Source organism: Barbus barbus, assembly GCF_936440315.1.
Source record: "Barbus barbus genome assembly, chromosome: 42".
NCBI classification, from domain to species: Eukaryota; Metazoa; Chordata; class Actinopteri; order Cypriniformes; family Cyprinidae; genus Barbus; species Barbus barbus.
In genome coordinates this window covers 1,424,617-1,445,609 of record NC_136720.1, presented here as the reverse complement: position 1 = coordinate 1,445,609, position 20,993 = coordinate 1,424,617, and the positions used below count along the sequence as shown (strand labels likewise).

The following is a 20,993-nucleotide window of genomic DNA, read 5'->3' as shown; positions in this document are numbered from 1 at the left end:
GCGATATATCAGGATAATTAACATGCACTATATTGTTTCCTTAGGCGCTTCAAAATACCACAAATAATTCTTTATTACAAATTATTCAAATTTGTTGAGTGCATTTTAAGAATACTTTGCCCATCAGCAGGATCAAATGCACATCGCTATAAGCTGCGTCACAGACGCATGAGCACTCTGATCTAAACTAGCTGAACATGGATGAGAAGCACATGGCAAAGGAGTGAAGGAGACTGAAAGACAGCCCACATTCACTCTGACAGCAGATGGCGCTGATGGAACAGCAGAAACTCAGTTGTTACCCTGGTGACACAGTAAACAAAGCGACTGCCATAGTTTTGCTGTGTCTCATTTAGAAGGATGCATCCTCTGGAGGTCTCATTCGAAGGGTGCATACGTCATCGAGGTGGGCTCATTTCAGAAAAGCAAGTACGACACTCCGAATGCGACCTTCTTTCACAGGAATTCGGAGGATGCATCAGGTGTATCCTTCATTGCTACAGATGTCCAAATCCATTTTTGCTAAAAGGGTCGTTCCCTATTCTCTTAATGAGTTATGGGTGTGTTTTGGGTGTAACATGCAATAAACCAGAGTCTCATCTCCCATTCCCTTTGAAAGCAAGTTGCGCTAGCATCATGGTGGATTCACTATTTACATGGTGGAATTTGCAAGTGGAAAAACTAAACGCTTCCCTTCTGAGGAAATGGATTTGCTCGTGCGCAAGGTTAAAGCGTGCAAGCAGACCATCTACGGGACAAACCAGATTCTACCAAAGCTCCCTGAGGTGAAGGCGGCATGGGAGGTAGCCATGATTGTGTCCTCGTTTCCTGGCATCACAAGAACAGCTGTACAATGCCGAAAAGGGTACAATGTCAGGAGAAACTAGCAAGTGGTGGGAGGAGGACCACCTACAGCCACTCCAGACCTAATACGGGGAGAAGAATTGTTGAAAAAAATATGTTATTATTGTTTTCTTTGCGCACAAAAAGTATTCTCATAGCTTCGTAAATTACAGTTGAACCCCTGATGTCACATGGGCTGTTTTAACAATGTCCTTACTACGTTTCTGTGCCTTGATCCTGGTAGTACCCTAGTGCCTAGCTCTCCGATTACATCAAAAATATCTGAATTTGTGTTCCGAAGATTAATGAAGGTCTTCCGGGTTTGGAACGACATGAGGGTAAGTAATTAATGACAGAATTTTCATTTTTGGGTGAACTAACCCTTTAATGTATATTAGAGCATTCTCTGATAGGGCACGTAGTTGCACGAGCGTGCAATCTATCACACCCACAACCCCAGGGAACCCAAATTTAGCCCAAAACTCCTCTTTAACCCGATTTAGGCTAGAAGGCATCATTGGGAATTTAATGAATTTGTACGCATGTCGGACTAGGCTTGATGTTGCTGCATGTATGTCCGAACTTAAGGTTGGGATATGCCTCCAATTGAATTCGGGGGATGTTGGAATGACCCACTTGCCAAAAATGTAGTGCAGCAGTTACTTTAACACCAAAGGGGAGTGCATATGGGCAGTATGCATTTGTCTATAGATGACCGAGGTTTGTTACTGGCTGACAGGATAGGCATAGTCTCTGGCGACACTCCACCTGAGACAGGTGGACCTTGGCTGGTGGACCTCTGCCTCCTCCTCCCAATTATTTTGGCCCATCATGTATAAGCAGAGTGTACTTGCGTTGTGGACCCACCTATAGGCGCATATTACTAACGCACTCTTTCGTGGCCTAATGGTTAGAGAGTCGGACTAGTAATCGAAAGGTTGCGAGTTCGAGCCCCCGGCCGGCAGGAATTGTAGGTGGGGGGGGGGAATGTCCAGCGCTCTCTCCACCCTCAATACCACGACTGAGGTGCCCTTGAGCAAGGCACCGAACCCCCAATTGCTCCCCGGGCGCTGCAGCATGGCTGCCCACTGCTCCGGGTGTGTGTTCACGGGGTGTGTGTGTGTGTGTGTGTGGATTTGTTCACTACTCACTGCTGTGTGTGTGCACTTGGATGGGTTAAACGCAGAGCACCAATTTCGAGTATGGGTCACCATACTTGACAATACGTCACGACTTTAAATAACAAAAAAAAAACAAATATTCCGCCATTGACCAATTGAAACCTGGTCAAAAGTCTATTTCAGTTGCCTCAAAATAGCAATGCGCCAACAATGCGCCTGAACACACCTCGTTTTCAGACCAGCACACCCATGGGCGCAAATGCATTAGCTATTTAAAAAACATGGCGCATATGATAACTGCATCGGGCTGAAACTAGCAAAAAACACTTGGGTTGTGCCGCATTGCACCAGGTGTATGATGGGGCCCATTGTCTTATAAATAAACAAATATGTTAAATATATTCACACAATAAATGATTAACTATATTTTCAATATACATGAAACAATTTAATATATTACAATATAGGAATTTATGCTTTTCATATATTGAAAAAAATTGACTATTTAATTTCATGTAATATATGTATTCAATATTATTTATAAAGAAAGAAAGAAAGAAAAGAAGAAAGTGACATGACATACGGCCAAGTATGGTGACCCATACTCTGAATTCGTGCTCTGCATTTAACCCATCCAACGTGCACACACACACACAGCAGTGAACACACACACACACACACACAGCAGTGAACACACACACACACAGCAGTGAACTCACACACACCGTGAACACACACCCGGAGCAGTGGGCAGCCATTTATGCTGCGGCGCCCGGGGAGCAGTTGGGGGTCCGGTGTCTTGCTCAAGGGCACCTCAGTCGTGGTATTGAGGGTGGAGAGAGCGCTGGACATTCACTCCCCCACCTACAATCCCTGCTGGCCCGAGACTCGTGTGTGTGTGTGTGTGTGTGTGTGTGTGTGTGTGTGTAAATTCTAAAGAATAGAACAAAGCTATATGTAAACTGAGAAAGACATACGGAATATCTTACCAACCAGTGATAACTGTAAGAGAACAGGGTTTTGTGGCCGGAGACTCGAACCCACAACCTTTGGATTACGAGTCCGACTCTCTAACCATTAGGCCAGAACTTCCCTATAATATATAGATGTACACATATATACACACACAGAGGGACTTGAATATATATATATATATATATATATATATATATATATATATATATATATATATATATATATATATATATATATATATATATATATATATATATATATATATATATATATGTATGTATATTGAGAGAGAGAGAATATATTTATATTATAGTGACATATTTTATAAAGTGATAGAAATGTTTATGAATATGTTTTCAACTATATATAAACCAAAGCATTAAATAGAGTGTTTCAATAAAGATATTACAAGTCAAAATGTAGCGCAGGTTGGAAATGTATTTTTATATGCTTCAATATATAGCCATACATGGCCCATGAATATACTGAAGTATAGTTTACCATGTATGGAAATGTATTATTTAATATATTGCATTATATTTTCCAATACGTTCCCATATATTTTTTGTTTCATGAGGGAACACTGTCTATTTATTTATATTTGTTTGCATTAACTGTATTGTGGAGGAGTGTCTGCAGGCCGGTGATGAATGGAAGAGCTGCTGGGCACAGTTATCTGCAAGACAAAAAACACTATATGATCAGCTTTCTTGCTTAATTGCTAATTTATCGATAATGTTATGTAACAGTTATTGCACTCATTATTGCTTTAAACATTTCCAATACATGGACTGTCAACACTAAATGTGACCCTGGACCACTAAACCAGTCATAAGGGTATTTTTTTTAAAGTGATATTTATACATGACCTGAAAGCTAAGAAGAAATAAAGTTTTCATTGATGTTGTCATGAATCCTGTCCATGGTCTTCCGTCTGTTCGCCACCAGAGGTCGCCTTTGCATTATATTGACTCTCACACCACACAGACTGTTACACGTCACCCTGGACTACATTTCCCATGTTCCATTGCACTGATTTGACTCACTTGCAGCCAATCACACACACATACACTATACAACACCCACTCAGACCCTTCTCATATCGCCGAGTGTTGTTAAGCTTTAATGACTGTGTTCGTAATAGCTTCTTTACGGATCCAGTTTCCTGTCTTAGTTCTTAGTTCTAGTCGAAGTCTAGTCACGTCGCATTTCCTGATTGCCTGTTTTCCTGATTATCTGCCTGTCTTGGATTACTCTTTGTCTTGCCGTTTTGGATACAGTTTGCCCCTCGTCTGTACTATAGGCTGTCTGCTGGATTCCCCATTTGCCTGGCCCTTAGGATTACATTCGCCATCGATCGACCCACGCCAGTGTCTGGATTACTCTTTTTCTCCCCTGTGCTATATCTGTTTGCTGGTGTTAGACCCTGCCTGTCTTGACAATGCCTTTGAATAAAGCTTTGCATTTGGATCCGCACGTCTCATTACTCAGTCGCTCCGCAACAGATGTATGGTTTGTTAGGATGGGACAATATTTGGCTGAGATACAACTATTTGAAAATTTGGAAACTGAGGGTGCAAAAAAAATCGAAATCTTGAGAATCACCTTTTAAAATTGTCCACCTTTAAAATTAAGTCCTTAGCCATGCATATAACAAAACAAAAATTAAGTTTTGATATATTTATGGTAGGAAATGTACATAATATCTTCATGGAACATGATCTTTACTTAATATCCTAATGATTTTTGGCATATTTTTTTTTTTTTGACCCATACAATGTATTGTTGGCTATTGCTACAAATAGACCAGTGCTACTTATGACTGGTTTTGTGGTCCAGGGTCACAAAAATTCAAATAATGCTTTTTTTGAGTGCCATTTTACTCAAAGTCTAATTAAACTGGTGCTCAAACATCTCTTACCTCTGAGCTGTTAAGATCCTGCAAATGAACGGGCTTGCAGTCAGAGGGCTGTGGTGGTAAAACCTGACCAGACTGCACATATGGAGAAAGTACATGTCGTGTTTTATGCCTTCTTACTGTGAGATGCCATATATGCAATAAAACTGGCAGACAGTTTCAGTATTACAGGTTTATAAACCTCACTGTAGCAGAAGATTAACATTTAGGAAAGATTTTAAGCAGTGCTCTGAACAGGTTCAAGGAAGGAAAACAAAAACTGGAAACAAACTAAATTTTGTCAGGAATGTATATCATATGTATGTATCATTATATAAATAAAATACAATTAGATAAACATATACAAAGTTGCACTGCTCAGTGTAAACAAGGCATGTCCAAACTACGGCCCGGGATTACTACGATAAACTACGAGGGATTTAAAAAAAAAAAATGATAAGAATCTGCAGAGGTGGGCAAACTATGGGCATTTTCATCCAGTCCGTGAGGCAGTTGTTCCAATATGCAATATCAGTCAAATCCAATAGATGGCGCTGTAGCTTGTAGTGCAGTATATAACCCCTGATTTACACTGTCCCGCCGCTCCGACACGGCCACCGGAGCTGATCGCGCACGCTCCAGTCGATTTGCGCGGCTTCGCCAAAGATAGGTGTCTATTTTTGACGGACGCCGCGTTCAAGCCGCACAGCGAATACAAAATAAAAAGTCAAAATAGCTATATACACTACAAAACTGGCACAATAGTAAATAAGTTACATGTTTTAAAAATGTGAAAGTGTTCATTTGTTTTGAAAAATGCCTTGTATTGGAACTGTTTTAAAAATGCTTAAAAGACTTTCCAGCATCAGTGTTATCCTCCTGCTCACGGTGCTGTCATTTGGGGAAAACATGGAAATAATTTGTCATTTTATCTTGCAAAGATATGATTTCTTCTTCTGTTTCCCACACACATTTTTATGAAAATGGATATAGTACTGTTTTTCTGGATTACAAATCGCGTTTTTTCATCTGAAACGTGCTGTAATTTCCAAGGTGACTTATATAAAGCAATCAAGGTCAAGCGCAAAGCGTGCACATCAGGATTGGTGATGAATGAGAAAAGGCAAGTGAGTTTAAATTGTGCATATTCCAGCAACCACGCCGCTAGTTTCAGTTTCGCTTTAAATATTTAAGGCTGGGTGTTTATAATATATGTTTATGGTGAATGGACAGGACTTTTTGTGGAGTGTAGGGAATATAAATACATGTTTCTAATATTTGTAAACGTTTCGTTTATTTTACATTATTTCTGTTCTGTGTTATTAGTACTTTAGTTAATTTTGTTGTGGAACTGCCACCTAGTGGCCTCTTTAATAAACTGCAGATGACGTATAAATCAGGAAGTGAGCAGATGTATGCATGGCTGATGTATGTTATTCGATGGGGTGCTTTATTTGGGTAATCCTCATTTAATCCTTGCTTGGAAGCGTTTTGAAGAGCAATAGCTGTAAGTTTCTTCTTCCATTTGTTTTGGGAGATACATATATTTTTGATATTAATGTGTAAAATAATTAAGATGTTGTCATTTGTATACATGGCATTTTGTCTGGAGCTTTTGGTGCAGATCTTAAATATTCTTGCAAATCCAGTTTGATATGCAAATATATGTGGGATTGCCATCATTCTTGTAACATGTATATTATAATTTGCGTTATTTAAACGTTTTGGGAATGAGACTAATAAGAGATTGTGATTTTTTTCCTTTATTTTCACTCTGGTCCATTGTAGAGTTCATCCAAGCTGCAATAAAATGTTGGACTTGAAACTGGCATTTCTCGACTTTATAATGTATGGAGTTTAACTTGCTGTCAAACTTCAGAAAGGTTAAACATGAAGGGAGGACAGTATAATATCTGAATGAAATGATAAAATGTGTCTTATACATCAATCGACTTGTACACCAATGCCAACTTATCTGTGTGTCATAAAGTGCTCATTAAAATACATAGAGATGGTACAAGAAAAGAACTGCCATGTATGTACAAGTATACATAGTACAGTAGTAAGTGAATGTCAATTTATAATAAAAAATAAAAAATCAAAGCTTCATTTGTCATAAACATATTATGCGGCCCCTCACTTAATGTGGAAAATTTGATGTGGCCCTCGATTCAAAAAGTTTGCCCACCCCTGGTGTTTACGAGAATAAAGTCAAAATATTACGAGAATAAAGTCGAAATATTTGGAGAATCAAGTCAAAATTACAAGAATTAATTAGTAGGCTACGAGATTAAAATGATAATATTGTAAGAGTATATTCTAGACTATTGCGCATGCAAATGGCCCGGATTGGGAGCACCAGGAGATATTTCAAAGTCTCAAATTCTTTCACAATTTGTCACCGCATCACCAAGATTTGTGGTGGTGTAAACTATTTATTCTGAAGCAATATTTTCATCAGTGAAAATATTCATACTTAAATCTGCATATTGTTATTTACCTTTACAAAGGCCTATTTGTTTTTACAGATGCATAAATGTTTTGATATATTAAACAAAACGTTGAATACTGACATTTGACATTATTTAAAGGGGTTATATAATGCTATATCCACTTTTACAAGTTGACTGTACTGAGATGTGTGTTGGCAGTGCCTGTACACAACCATCCTATAATGACAAAAATCCATCCAGTGTTTTTTAATATGTTATGTCTAATATGTTTTCCCCCGTCTCAAATCGAGCTGTTTGTCTTGTGACGTCACAAGATCGGAGGCCCCTCCGTTGTTGTTGTTTTTTAAACATTTCTGTGGACTGGTGTTCAAAACTGAAGAATTTTACATGATAAGAACTCGAGGGTTTGAACATTTGAGATTAAAGAATTTAAGAAATAAATATTTGTATTGCAACATAGTGTTTGTTGGTTCTTGTAAAGCATGAACCCAAGTGTCAACAGCCTTAAAAGTAACTATTTCCATTTTATATACATATCTGGGGGCTTCAGCTGAGAACTCCTGATGGGAAGTCCTGATTTGGCTCTTTACTCACCTGAGGAAGACTGCAGCAGGGGTTGGCTTTACAGGCAAATGCTGACAGACAGATGGAGATGATGAACTCAAGCACAGCAAACACCAATAACACACCTCTGATTCCATGTACGAGAGTCTGAGAGAAAAATCAGCTTTAACACAAATATTATAACAAAACCAATCATAAATATAACTGCCAGCAGCGATTACTGGGGTTCAAGCACTTTAAGGCATTTAAGCAGACATGAAAAAAGACATTACATATTGTTTAGCAAATCTGTAACCACCTAAACAATGATTATAAAAAGCAGTTTTGGCATATTCAGAAATTCAATTATTTGTAATGTTTATGATTTTATAACTGCATGCTTGTTTCGAATCATCTGTCTCATGTGCTCACCCAGTTTCGTGAAGTTTTGAGTTTTCTTTTAGGCTTTTGGGTAAATTTGGACAGGCCTGTTTTCTAAACAACCCCATATAACTTCCCAGAGGGCACATTTCAACATTTTTTGAATTATTATTTTCCCAGAGAGTCCAGAGAATTGTACTGTAGTGTTTTTTTCCCCACAGATTGAGCAAAAAACCTAGAACTAGTTCGCAAAAGTAGATTTTTAACATCTTCAATCATTTAACAAATGATTTGATTGACAGCAGTGGTTCAAGAGGCAAAGTTGTTTAGAATGAGAATGTCTATCATATGATGCAAATATTGTGTATGTATGAAAAACTGCTCAATATACAATCATTTACTACCTTGAAAAATGCGATATCACCCCCCAGGGTGCCTCAAACAAGCCCACCAAGTTTCGTTCTGATCGGCCTCCGTTAACTTTGACTATCAGGTGCTCAAATTTCATTTTGGCAACACTTTATTTTAAGGTGTCCATAATTACCTAGTTAAGTACTGAGTAGTATCCGTTGTACTTACATGAAATAAAATGTACTTATCATGTAACTAAGTTATGAAACAGCCTGTACTTACAGTTTGTAATTATGTAGATGTAATAGACAGCTGTTACACACATGTATCAGACCGAGTCTGTTACACGGCTACTAGTACAATTGAGTACAATCTTGATACACTTTATTTTAAGTAGCTTATGCCTGTGTACTTACATTTATAATTAGGTTGTATAATGTCTGCAACACATGTAACAATCTTTTGGTTACATAAATTGCTGTGTAACAGATTCGGTCTAATACATATGTGTAACAGTAGCTGCCTATTACATGTATATAATTACAAACTGTAAGTACAGGCTGTTCCATAACTTAGTTACATGATAAGTACATTTTGTTAAATGCAAGTACAACGGCTACTACTTAGTACTTAACTAGGTAATTATGGACACCTTAAAATAAAGTGTTACCTTCGTCTTTTTGCAAATGTCCTTATAGACACTTGTGGTGCTTTGGACCAAGACTGTTTATACCAACTTTCATGTTGATAGGACAACTGGTTGTGTAGTTATACCTGTTTTTATGTTTTTTCCCTCTTATAGCGCCACCAAGTGGCCAAGCTCTGCATTTTTTCATGCGACCTCAGATTCAGCGCTTCCATAAGTGTTCTGAGTTTGGCGAAGATAACTCATTCCCTTAAAGTTATAGTCGTTGTAGTAAAACTGCCCCTTTCGAAAGGTTTTGGTATTCCTTTGCGATGGTGAGTCAAAAGTTCAACTTTTTTTTTTATAATTATTGATATTTAATGTCCAGAGAATCTTTCTGCATTGGTTTGGTTCCAATTGGGAAAAAAACCTAGGACTAGTTCACAAAAGTAGGTTTTTAAAAAAAATCCCAAATACCCCAAAATTTTGCAGGGTATCGATCAAATCTGAGGCATGTGTTTTGACCAGAGTGAGCCAAGAGGGATGGATTTTTCAGTCCCGCTCCCGCAGAAATATCTTATCTGGTCCCACTCCCGCCCGCGACATTCATGATTTGTCCTGCTCCCGCCCGCATAAAAGTAATCTATAAAGATCTTTTTCTGTACATCGCAGAAATTTACATTAAATGGTTCTGTAACATCTCCTAAACTCCACAACAACCCAGCATTAACGCTCCCGATAAAATATTTGTTATTTAGGCTAAGCATCAACATTCACAAACCACTGTTATTTTTAACAGAAAAGCAAGCATGGGCTGCTGCCAGCAAAATGCGAGCAGCACTTCCTTTATCATCACTAAAAGCTGACATCTCAGTTCATCGCGATCTCCTTAAGCTCTGTTATAACACAATGAATCTTTCACAATGTCTACACTTCGTGTATTAAAATGAGACGATTCGTGAGCACAAATTTCAGCACTGTGAGTCACCTCTGACTGGCCATTGCATTCCAGAAATCAACAGCTGAGGCCCGTCCACACGAAGACGCGTTTCGCTGTATACGCATACATTTTCTACCGTATAGGCATTTCGTCCACACGAATCCGGCGTTTTCAAAGAGTGAAACCAATCATTTTTGAAACCGGGTCCCAGGGTGGATAAATTTGAAAACGTTGGTTTCACGTTTTCGTGTGGACGGCGAATCCGTATATTTTCTGAACCGATGACGTCATCAGCCCACGTCTCGCCTCTAATCGGACACCGCTGCGTCACATAACAGCGACAACAACAACAACAATGTCAGACTACGTGCCTGTGTTCGTGCTGCAGAACCTACTGAGCTCATTAGTTTTATTAAAGCAAAATCGTCTGCTTTGTGTGTTAGTTTATATTCAGTTTACGCACATGGTCCAAGTCTTCTTCTCTGTGGCAGAATTACAGCACCACATGTGGAGATTGCTGACCCTTGGTCATTCTAACAATTATTATAAGGTTTCAACACTACTTACGAATTACTACTCACACCAGTACACTGAATGCTCAGCAGTCCAGAATCTACCATCCTTGATGTAACATACTTAGGGTGTCTCATTTCCATAATGACCGATGCGATCTACTAAGAGAAGCGAAGTAGCTATCTGGTTTAAGGCGCTTCTTCGGGCATTAAATTGTGGCACAAATATCAGTAAATTGACTGGTGCAAACCTTAGTAAATGATACTGCGTGATACTCTTCAATAATTTTGTGCCTGAAAGGGAAACTCTTACAAATGCATACAGTGATGTTAGCCACAAAAATAACTGTCCTTTACACTGCATGTCCTGACAGTAGTTTTTTAACACCAAAAGAGTTTGTGCTTCCCAAAGGGTTTGTGCTGGTGCAAGGCTTTAGTCCAGTTTGACCTATAAGGGCCAGATTTACTGAGTTTAAATGAATATATAATGTAAATGCCTTCCTGTATTGTAAATGATCTATAAACTACTTCTGAAATGCCAGATAAAAGAGTAAACAGATGAGTGCAGATTAAGGCTTGTGTACTGACCACACAGTGATCTTACGGTAATTACTAAATAAATGTTTCATTGCTATTTTGACACAATTTCACATTAAATTTGAAAATAAAAGTTGATGACATACCATATACCGTCCGAAGTTATAACAGGCAGAACTAAGGCAATAACCGAATTGCAATATAACAAAATCCACTGAAAGTAAAATAATGGCAATGCCGGCGGTTATAGTACTGAAAACGTTCATTCCAATTGAAGCATTCACCTGTAGGCAGAAAAAACAGATGAATAAATTAGCAAGAACTTTAAAACATTGTGTTAACAAATTAATGCACACAGAAAAGTATATGAAGTGTGATAAAAATACACGTTTGACACAATGAAATTTGATTGACTGGTAGCAGCCATGTTTTTGTCATCTTTTGTTATGACATCCACCAAAGAAAATTTGCCGATCCAACAGTTAGTGTTGAGTTGTATCGCCTCCTACAGATGCAACTTTGTTGTAATTTTGTGTGAATTCTCAAATTATTATATTGTTTCATTACGTTTGGGTGTTGTGTTCAGGACAGGAAGATCAATTTGTGAAAAAGGGGGTGGCAACTGTTGAATTCACTAATCATCACAATGCTTTAATTAGATCAAGTAGTCATAAAGTTATCTAAAATTAGTTTGGTAACTTTTTGCCAGCAGCATCTCTAGATGAAGTGTGCAAAATTTAGTGAAGATTCACTAACAATGGCAGATATTTTTATAGACGGAAAAAAAAAAATGTTAATTTAAGAAAAATAGTTTCCAGCAGTTACTCAAAAATACAAATCTTATTATTATTGCACCACCTAGTTTTGTGTGTCTGTGCGTCTGAATAGATGTGCACATTTGGGACCTTCCTAACAAGTTTAGGGTCTCTATGAATTATGGTCACTGATGTACTTTGATGTACCATATACTTCAGAAAAACAGACGAGAAGAAATCAGTGTAAACCAGTCCAGAAAATCAGTAAAACCATTTCTGTACTTCCAGCACGGTGCGTGGACCCCTAAGAGTAAAGTGTTGTGTAGTACATACCAAACACAAACTGGAGGGGGAATTAATTTTATTTTCTGCAGCAATGCAGAGTGAGCCTGCGATGATGTACTGAGAAGAGAGAGAAAGCACAAAATTGAGGCTTGGATTGGAATACGTAGCTTGTTTAATAAAAAACAGAAGAGTTAATTGCATAATAGTTTCTTACGATGAGAGATCCCCAGTAAGAAAGACCGGAATAGACAAAGATGGGTTCTGCATAAACTGTAGACACAATGCCTAACAGAAGAGTCATCACACCAATCATTATCTGGACCGTCTGTGAGGGACAAAAAGCATTCAGAAAGTGTGAGTAGGACGAGTCTTTCATAAAGGGGAGCAATATAGAATATACAATATACCTTTATGGCAGATGTAGTTATGGACTTATGATTGTACTAGAAAAATATTTCAAAAATTATTCCGCAAATTTGGAATTATCATTGTATGAACGTCATTGTGTTTGCAGATGTGCAAGATTGTTTGCTACTCCTACAACATTCTTCTCTGTGACCGACACACTGTAAAGTTTACTGTTTATTTTGTAATTGATCAACCTGATCTTATACTGATGTGCTTCCTGCAGTGTCACCAAGACAATAAGTCACATTCTTTAAAAAAAAATGGTATACTTTGTTAATGTGTGCACTGATCCTTTAGAATTTATTCCTGCATTACTTTGCTTACCTCACAGTGATACACACAGAAAAGGGTTTATGAGACATTTCTCACCCCAAGGGCTTTCGGTCGGCCTTGCAGAAATGCCTGAAGTCCTTGAAGAGGTGAAGCTCCCGCCACCTGTTGTACATAAACAGACACAGGAGCGTTGGTCACCGTCGTATCAGGAGCTGTTTGTGTTGCTGGCTGCAGCTGGATGACGAGCGTTGAAGAGTTCATGGGTATGACGGTGTGAGACATTCTGGTTTCTCAATCTCTAACTGACCTGTAAAAAAATCATAGTAAATCAAAACATGTGAACAATATGATTATGAAACAGATCATGTTTAAACTGATCTACATCATTTACATTTAAGGCTCTCCTGAGCAACGACGTACAGCTACCACTGTGCTTTGTGACGAAAAAAAACTAATCCAGCGGTGTCTCTCATTGTGCCCTTAAACCATATGATTGAGCAAAACATGACATGGGGGCTGTTTTAATACTGCAATTTAGTTTTGTTATCTGACAAAAGATATATTTATTTTACAAAGGAATGTGCAGTATTTGAGAAATAATAAAAGGGCACTTGTTCATTTATAATTTGTCTCGTGATTCAACTGAATCGTGAATCGAATCGTGAGTTGAGTGAATTGTTACATCCCTAATAGATATTTTGATTCATTTTGTTAATAAAAGTTCTATGATTTATATATAGGCTAAGTTGAGTTTGAAGTTGTATTTTGTTGCTTTAATTCACTCCGAATTGCCACTAGTTTGAAAGTCTTTAAAACATCTCTTTTGTGCAGAACTACTTCCTTCCACCACGGTTTCAAATCAAAGTTTTACAGTTGAAAAGCAGAGCCCAAGCCTTTGTTTCGAATTCAGAAACGTCACTTTAGAACTACTAACAAACAAAGAAACGTTGAGTTGCTTCATCAAAAGATTATTGTATTACTGTATTAAAACCTCACTGTATTATGCAGAGTATTATGAGAAAGAGAGATGGACTGGGCGAGTGTGATTACCTGCATCTGATACAGCATTCATTCTTCAGATCAGTCTCATATTCACAATAAACATTAGTCCAGCGCTCTCTCCACCCTCAATACCACGACTGAGGTGCCCTTGAGCAAGGCACCGGACCCCCAACTGCTCCCCGGCACCGCAGCATGAATGCCCACTGCTCCAGGTGTGTGTGTGGTTTTATTGTATAATTTGTATGAATTCACATTTTATATAACTTTCTGAATCCAAGGGTATGGATTCTATCGAGTAATGATTCTAGGAGAGGAAATAAATGATTGACCCCAAACTTGTGAACAGTAGTGTGTATTATTACAAACGATTTCTGTTTTGAATAAATGCTAGTTTTAATTTATCAAAGAATCCTGAAAAACGTAGCACAGGTTTCAAATAATATAAAGCAGCACAACTGTTTTCAACATTAATAATATAAGCATTTTAGAATGATTTCTGATGGACAATGTAAATTAACCTTTTCTATTGCATTTTTTTTATCATAAAATTAATTGAAATGCTTACAAATGTTATTAAACTTTTATGCACTTTTAAGAAACTAGAAATTATTTTTATATATGTTATACAGTGATTATTAATGTGCATTTGAATTCTTAGAAATGTCATTAAACTGGTTGTTCATGCACTGATTAAAACGATTTGTAAATTAATATAAATAGTAGATTGTTGTCTGTGGTATATTTTCACTGCAAAACAACAAATTATGCAAATATAATCCTGTGGGACTGTCTGTTGACCTTATTGTTCAAAGCAGGAGTATGTCTGAGATTTCAGTTTCATTAGCCGCTGTATAAAGGGAAGAATAACATGTAAAACTGTCTGTTCTAGCCTTCAAACCGGTGTCTACGTTTAAGACACATTAAAATGATACGATAAACTCTAGTGTGAAATATCAAGGAACAAAACAAGCTGTTCTGAACAGTTAGAAATAGCAGAAGGACCAATCTAACCGTGCATGCTCTCCCACTTCATTTACTGTCTTCACCATGTAATGTAAATATTAAATCATAAATCATTTAATCTAATCTCACTTTAAGCAAACTAAAGGTGAAAATATAACATTCGATGTGATTCACAATGGATTTGAATTCGCAGAAATTTATATAATATATACATTTTATGATAAATGTTAGCTATTTGTAAAACCTCAAAATAAACTCGACTTAAGTAGCAAACACATCTGATATCGTGACATTTATGACAGCATCATATGAGAAGGACATACTGGACTCACCGATAAATAAGACAGAAGTTGTAAGCTTCGGTTCTCAGAGTCAAACTCAAACCTTTTCCACGATTTAAATAACAAACACCATCCCGGCTGTGATTGGTCCATCCTGACGCTAAACGGCTGTGATTGGCTCATCCTTCTGAAGTCTTCTTGTTTTTGGTTGAAATGTAATAAATTCCACGTGTTTTCAGGAAATAAGTGACTGGATTACAGTCAAACACGGCGGATATAGAGCTGTGCAAGAGTTTCCTGCTGCTGTACATGACCTAAACCACAAAACCCTGTTCTCTTACACAGTTATCACTGGTTGGGAAGATATTCCGTATGTCTTTCTCAGTTTACATATAGCTTTGTTCTATTCTTTAGAATTTACACACACACACACACACACACACGAGTCTCGGGCCGGCAGGGATTGTAGGTGGGGGGAGTGAATGTCCAGCGCTCTCTCCACCCTCAATACCACGACTGAGGTGCCCTTGAGCAAGACACCGAACCCCCAACTGCTCCCCGGACGCTGCAGCATAAATGCTGCCCACTGCTCCGGGTGTGTGTTCACGGTGTGTGTGTGTTCACTGCTGTGTGTGTGCACTTTGGATGGGTTAAATCCAGAGCACGAATTCTGAGTATGGGTCACCATACTTTGCCGTATGTCATGTCACTTTCACAGAGTGAAAGCCTTTATTTCTTGAAATTTTGATGATTATGGCTTACAGATAATGAAAACTCAAAATTCAGTGTCTCAGAAAATTTGAATATTACATAAAATCAATAAAAAAAAAGGATATTTTAAACAGAAATGTCAGGCTTCTGAAAAGTATGTTTATTTCTATGCTCTCAATACTTGGTTGGGCCTTTTTTAATTTTGAAGTGACGTGTGGTCAAGTATATGATATTTTTAAAAAGGGCTAAACTTACAGTACATCTTACTAGAAAGGTCACTTGTATTGGTTTTGATGCAGACTGAGAGTCTGAAGAGTAGGGAAAGGCCGAGTTCATCGTAGCGTGCTGGCGTTGTCTCTTGGGAGCCTTCTGGGAGGAGTTGGTCCATGTTTAATTCAAACTGAATCAGTTCGTAAAGCGCCAGAAGAAGTCCAAAGGCTGTGTCTGAATGATAAACGAGCTAGCATCCAGAAGGATAGAAGATCGAAGACAGAAGGCCCAACTTGGAGGATTTGGGGCTCTTTTAATGGCTTCCTTGTCACATCCATCTTTGGGTGGAATGGCAAATCAGAGGCATGAATTTTGAGCGGGAGAAACTTTCTTTGTCTCCGTTTATGGCCCTTTGCATGTTTATTGCTGGTCTGGAGAGTTGGTGCAGTTTTACTTCAAAATGTGCATCTTAAAAAGCAACACCAAACAACTTCCCTTGTAATGATTTGTAATGAGAAGCATTTCTAAACCTGATATGCAACAAAAGAGAACATTACAACATGCTTTTACTCTTACAACATCAGATAAATCTTTGAAATAACTTCTTTCCTGATCTGATGTGGCTTATCATCACAGAATGACACATAAATATATTATATTCTGTAATAAAGGCTATGTTGATTAGCAATGGATTATAAATATACTTATAATGAAAATACCCAAGGTGGTATTAAGAACAAAGATAACCATCGTCAAAGTAGAGTGTTTATTGTCTTAATGTTCTCTTTGAATGTTATCATTCAAAGCTTTTCTGTCTTTTTATTCCAGGGGTCATTTATACGCGTGTTTTATTCAGTTACAGCATACAGCTGGATGCTTTTGTCCATAGTAGGGATTTCCTGGTTCTTTTCCTGGATTTTCTGTGGGAAGGCACCCTCTGGATGCCAGTATGAATGAAACTGTGTTTATTGCACTAAACAATGGCCGACAGAAATAATACTTCTCTAATCATTTGAAGAAGATATATGATATATGATCCATGTTTTTTTACAGTGTACAGAGGTGTACTGGAGTTTTAATTAAAGTGTACTTGAGTTTTTTTTTCCATATAGCATTTTAAACCACAAACCATCAGAACCTGTGGTTAAAAAACCAAAGTATTTATTAAACCATAGGGTAACTGTATTTTTGCATCTCTAATGTTTACTCTAAAATACCGTATTAACAGGAATATCGCAAACTGAGGGCATTTTGCACATTGTTCAATTTTCGATTTTGACATTAGGCATCAAGGAGCTTCAGGTAATAATGTAGCTATCTATGTAGATATCTGTAGATAGCCCCCTCCTCACCCCGTCACGCTGATGATACTCAAACAAATCCTCCAAGGTTGGCAGGTCGGAGCAAGTGATTTAATGAATGTAATTGAATCAGTCACTCAGCTGATTTGTTCAAAATGCAATAGATGCTATTTACACTAAATGCAAATAGCCATCAATTCTATTTACACTATGCAGAAAAAGGTAGTATTTTCTTTGCAATAAGTGATCATAATCAGATGGTATTAATACTTTGTGCAAACAGTGGCAGACATGTGATGGGAAAAGAGAGAAGAACAGGAGTTGAACAAGTTCGGCAAAAGACAGATTCAAACTCATCAAAACTTATCACCACATATCTTTCTCTCTACATCACTGCTGCTGTATGAAAATAAAAACTACGTTTAAACAAAGGTTTTGACGCACAGACTTCACACACTTAATGTCTGTATTATCAGCAGCTCAAGCTCCATCATTAGCTCTAAAATAGTCTTTAGCAAGGGTGTTTTAACAACAAAAACCTGACTAATGTCTTGAAATAAAATATTATTATGCATGAATAATTGATTCTTTTGAATTAAAACGTACTAACATACTACAGTATTTAACAACTACTTCTGAGTCTACAAATGTGTCTCAGTCAAAATGTTCTACTTAAACCAAATGTTATTTTAAGTGTTTTACTCTACGACTGACAGCCTAAAACTGTGCTATATAGCAAAATAAGTAAATTAATTCAAGCAAATGCATCCTTAAACTTAAATGTGCTGAATCCCAAGCACAGTATAAGGAGTGAGGTGGTTTATATTAAGATGAGCTGGTTTGTTGAATTACTGTTTGTTCAATTATTGTTATTTTTTTTATTGTTTTATCAGGAGAAGAAATGTCTGTCTATCAGAAAACACACTGGTCGAACTCAGGCCTCAAGTTCAAGTATAACCTAATAATCCTGATTCCTGACCAAAAATTTCACATGTGGTTTAGGAAATTTGTCCATCCTGTTATACAACATTTTTGCAATTCAATGTGTAACATAGTGGACATTTTAAGCTAATGAAACCCATTACTAGCTGGGACAGAACAACATGCTAGCAGAAGATTAACATTCAAGAAGAATTGTAATAGATATATAAAATGTGCATAAAAAAGTGATACATTGTTCTTCAAGTTGCTTTCCCTACAATGATGTCACTTCTAGCAAGTCGTGCATTTTGGTGCAAAACAGCAGGGGTTGGCTTTATAGACAAATGCTGACAGAAAGATGGAGATGATAAATTCAAGCAAGTGAGAAAAATTCAATATTAATACAAATAATAGCAACAAAATAATTACTACTCATACTGGTACAATGGCTGCTCAGCAGTCCAGAATCTACCATCCACGAGGTTTCCTATGGTAATGTAACACATTTGTAGGTCAAACTGGACTGAGTAACGTATAATGTCAATGCTTTATTTGTATTTTTTTGCCTCATACATTATCTATGAACTACTTCTGAAATGCCAGATAAAAAGAGTGGGCAGATGAGTGCAGAATAAAGCTTGTATACTGACCACACTGTCATCTTACTGTAATTTAAAAAAAAAAAAAAAAAAACTGTGAATCTAAAGTTGATGGCATACCTCAAGTGAAAATAAGGGCAATGCCTGCAGTTACAGCACTGAAAATATTCATTCAAGTGAAGCATTCAGAAAACAACATAAAACAATCAATAAATTAACAAGAACTTTAAAATGTTGTGTTAACATGTTAGTTGGAAAAGTATATGGCTATACTAAAGGAGAAAAGTACACTACTTGACATAATATATAGCCATCAGGGTCCAAGCACCAATGGCTCGTGTGGATAACAATTGTATCATTTGCAGCTCATAATTTGTATACTTCATAAAGTCAAAGACCTTAAGCCGGGTGCACCCTCTGCTATTTTTATAAAAGTCCTTTAGGATTGTACTTGTCATGTCAGACTGTAAAACATGATGATCACTGTGGGATCTCAGTTGTTATTAATGTCAGAGTGTACGACAGTCAAGACGCCTTAAAAAAAAACTTATCATGAAAAGTATAGTATACCTGCGTATTAAGCAGCACTACACACCCACATGAAAACAGTGGCGCGACCAGTGTTTATCAGAGCAAAGGCAACATATCAGATGAATTCCATGAGCGGAGGACGGGAGCGCAGGAGATTATGGCGTATAGAAGAAATCTCTAGCTTTAATTCTGATCATGGCTTGTCTTGAAAAGCGAAGACAGCTTGATGTTCGTCGTAGAAGAAGTCACACTGCAGAACTGTGCGCCAAATCTTCAGACGCTGCCAGAATTTCGTTAGAGGTCAAATTTAATCACAATGGCCATTAATCGGCTGACGGTGAACAAACCAGCGATCAAAGTGGATGTGCATTGCAGAGCTAGTGCAAGACAAGCATCTATCATTTGGCAATTTTAACCTTTAATCCGTTGATCCCTATAGAAGTCAACCATATGGAGAAAAATCCTGTAATGATTTCCACAAAAACCTTTTTTTTTTTTTTTTAAATACAGAGTTCTGTCATGAAACTAGACCAGGGTTCCTCAAATCTTTCCCTGGAGGTCCAATCTGCTGCAGAGTTTAGCTCCAACCCTGATCAAACTCCCCTACCTGTGATTCTCTAATGATCTTGAAGACTGTGTTTGATTAGGGTTAGAGCTAAACTCTGCAGGAGTGGGCCAGATTTGAGGATCCCTGCTCTCGATGGTGCAGTCCGATAGGTCTAACTCAATATGACCTAATGACATCATAATGACACGGCACAGCTGATTGGTTTTCTCCTGCATCAGTAGCCAATGAGCTCTCTGCTCAGTATTCAAATACCTGGCTTTTGTTTGCTGTAGCAGTGCACTTCAGAACAGCTGAAATCAACATCTATAATAAGTGAACAAGCGGTGTGCCTAATCGAATACAAAATAAGCAACCATAAACATGTTTAAACTAAGTGTCATGTTAGAAGTTTGCATCAGAAAAATACTGAGCTTTTTAGCAGCAGCATAGCATCTGTGTTTATACAGCTGGAGCAAAGGCAGCATGTAATCGCTCTGAGGACACACCTACTAACGGACATGAGACCGGTTAAACAAAATAAGCAGTCCTTGTGTATGCATTTCAACTGGTGTTCACCTTATACATCGGTGCAATCTCAGTGTTCACGTTCGTTATTTCTGAGATTGATGTTTTCATTGTGGTTGATTTCAGTGGCATGCAGCGTCAGAAGCAGGTGCTTATCACAGTCATATCAATCAGTGTTGTGGAAAGAAGGGATTTAAAGTGCCCCTATTATTGGTAACGAAAGGTTCATATTTAGGTTATGGGAGTCCCCATCAACAGGTTGACATGCATGCAAGGTCAAAAAATACTTACATTTTCTTATATGCATTTATTTTTACCCTATTTGCTCATCGACTCCCAAACGATTCCCAAAAAAGCAACATCACACTTATATAGACTCAATTGAAAATTGTTGACAGCTGATCTTAATCAATGAGGGATAATTTTCGTGCCAACAATTTCCCTTTACAAAAACATGCAAGATCCATCTCTTCATTTAATCGTGTCGGGGTTAATGATTTCAA

At 37.6% G+C, this 20,993-nt stretch overlaps 2 protein-coding genes across 2 annotated transcripts in view; one reads left to right on the top strand and one right to left on the bottom strand.

The window, feature by feature from the left end:
• The window catches only part of LOC306861610 (polyunsaturated fatty acid 5-lipoxygenase-like), a 587,266-nt gene that overhangs the window by 234,047 nt on the left and 332,226 nt on the right, over window positions 1–20,993 (top strand). The gene's annotated exons all lie outside the window — the stretch shown is intronic.
• LOC306861674 (membrane-spanning 4-domains subfamily A member 4A-like) lies at window positions 3,244–15,255 on the bottom strand. Its single transcript, XM_079404080.1, has 8 exons — window positions 15,197–15,255; window positions 12,996–13,206; window positions 12,433–12,543; window positions 12,267–12,335; window positions 11,325–11,462; window positions 7,884–8,000; window positions 4,861–4,932; window positions 3,244–3,615 (listed from the first exon to the last, which is right to left on the bottom strand). The coding sequence occupies exons 2-8, from the start codon at window positions 13,179–13,181 to the stop codon at window positions 3,550–3,552; spliced, it is 759 nt and encodes a 252-aa protein (XP_079260206.1). The 5' UTR covers window positions 13,182–13,206; window positions 15,197–15,255; the 3' UTR covers window positions 3,244–3,549.

Bases quoted from the DNA above. Each gene is read 5' to 3' on its own strand.
- LOC306861674 (XM_079404080.1), bottom strand. From the start codon at position 13,181: ATGTCTCACACCGTCATACCCATGAACTCTTCAACGCTCGTCATCCAG. The intron at 8,001-11,324 runs GTATGTCATCAA...TTTTTCTCTCAG, and splicing joins ATAACTTCGGACGGTATATG to ACTCTCGTACATGGAATCAG. The intron at 3,616-4,860 runs GTAAGAGATGTT...TTTGTCTTGCAG, and splicing joins AGGATCTTAACAGCTCAGAG to ATAACTGTGCCCAGCAGCTC.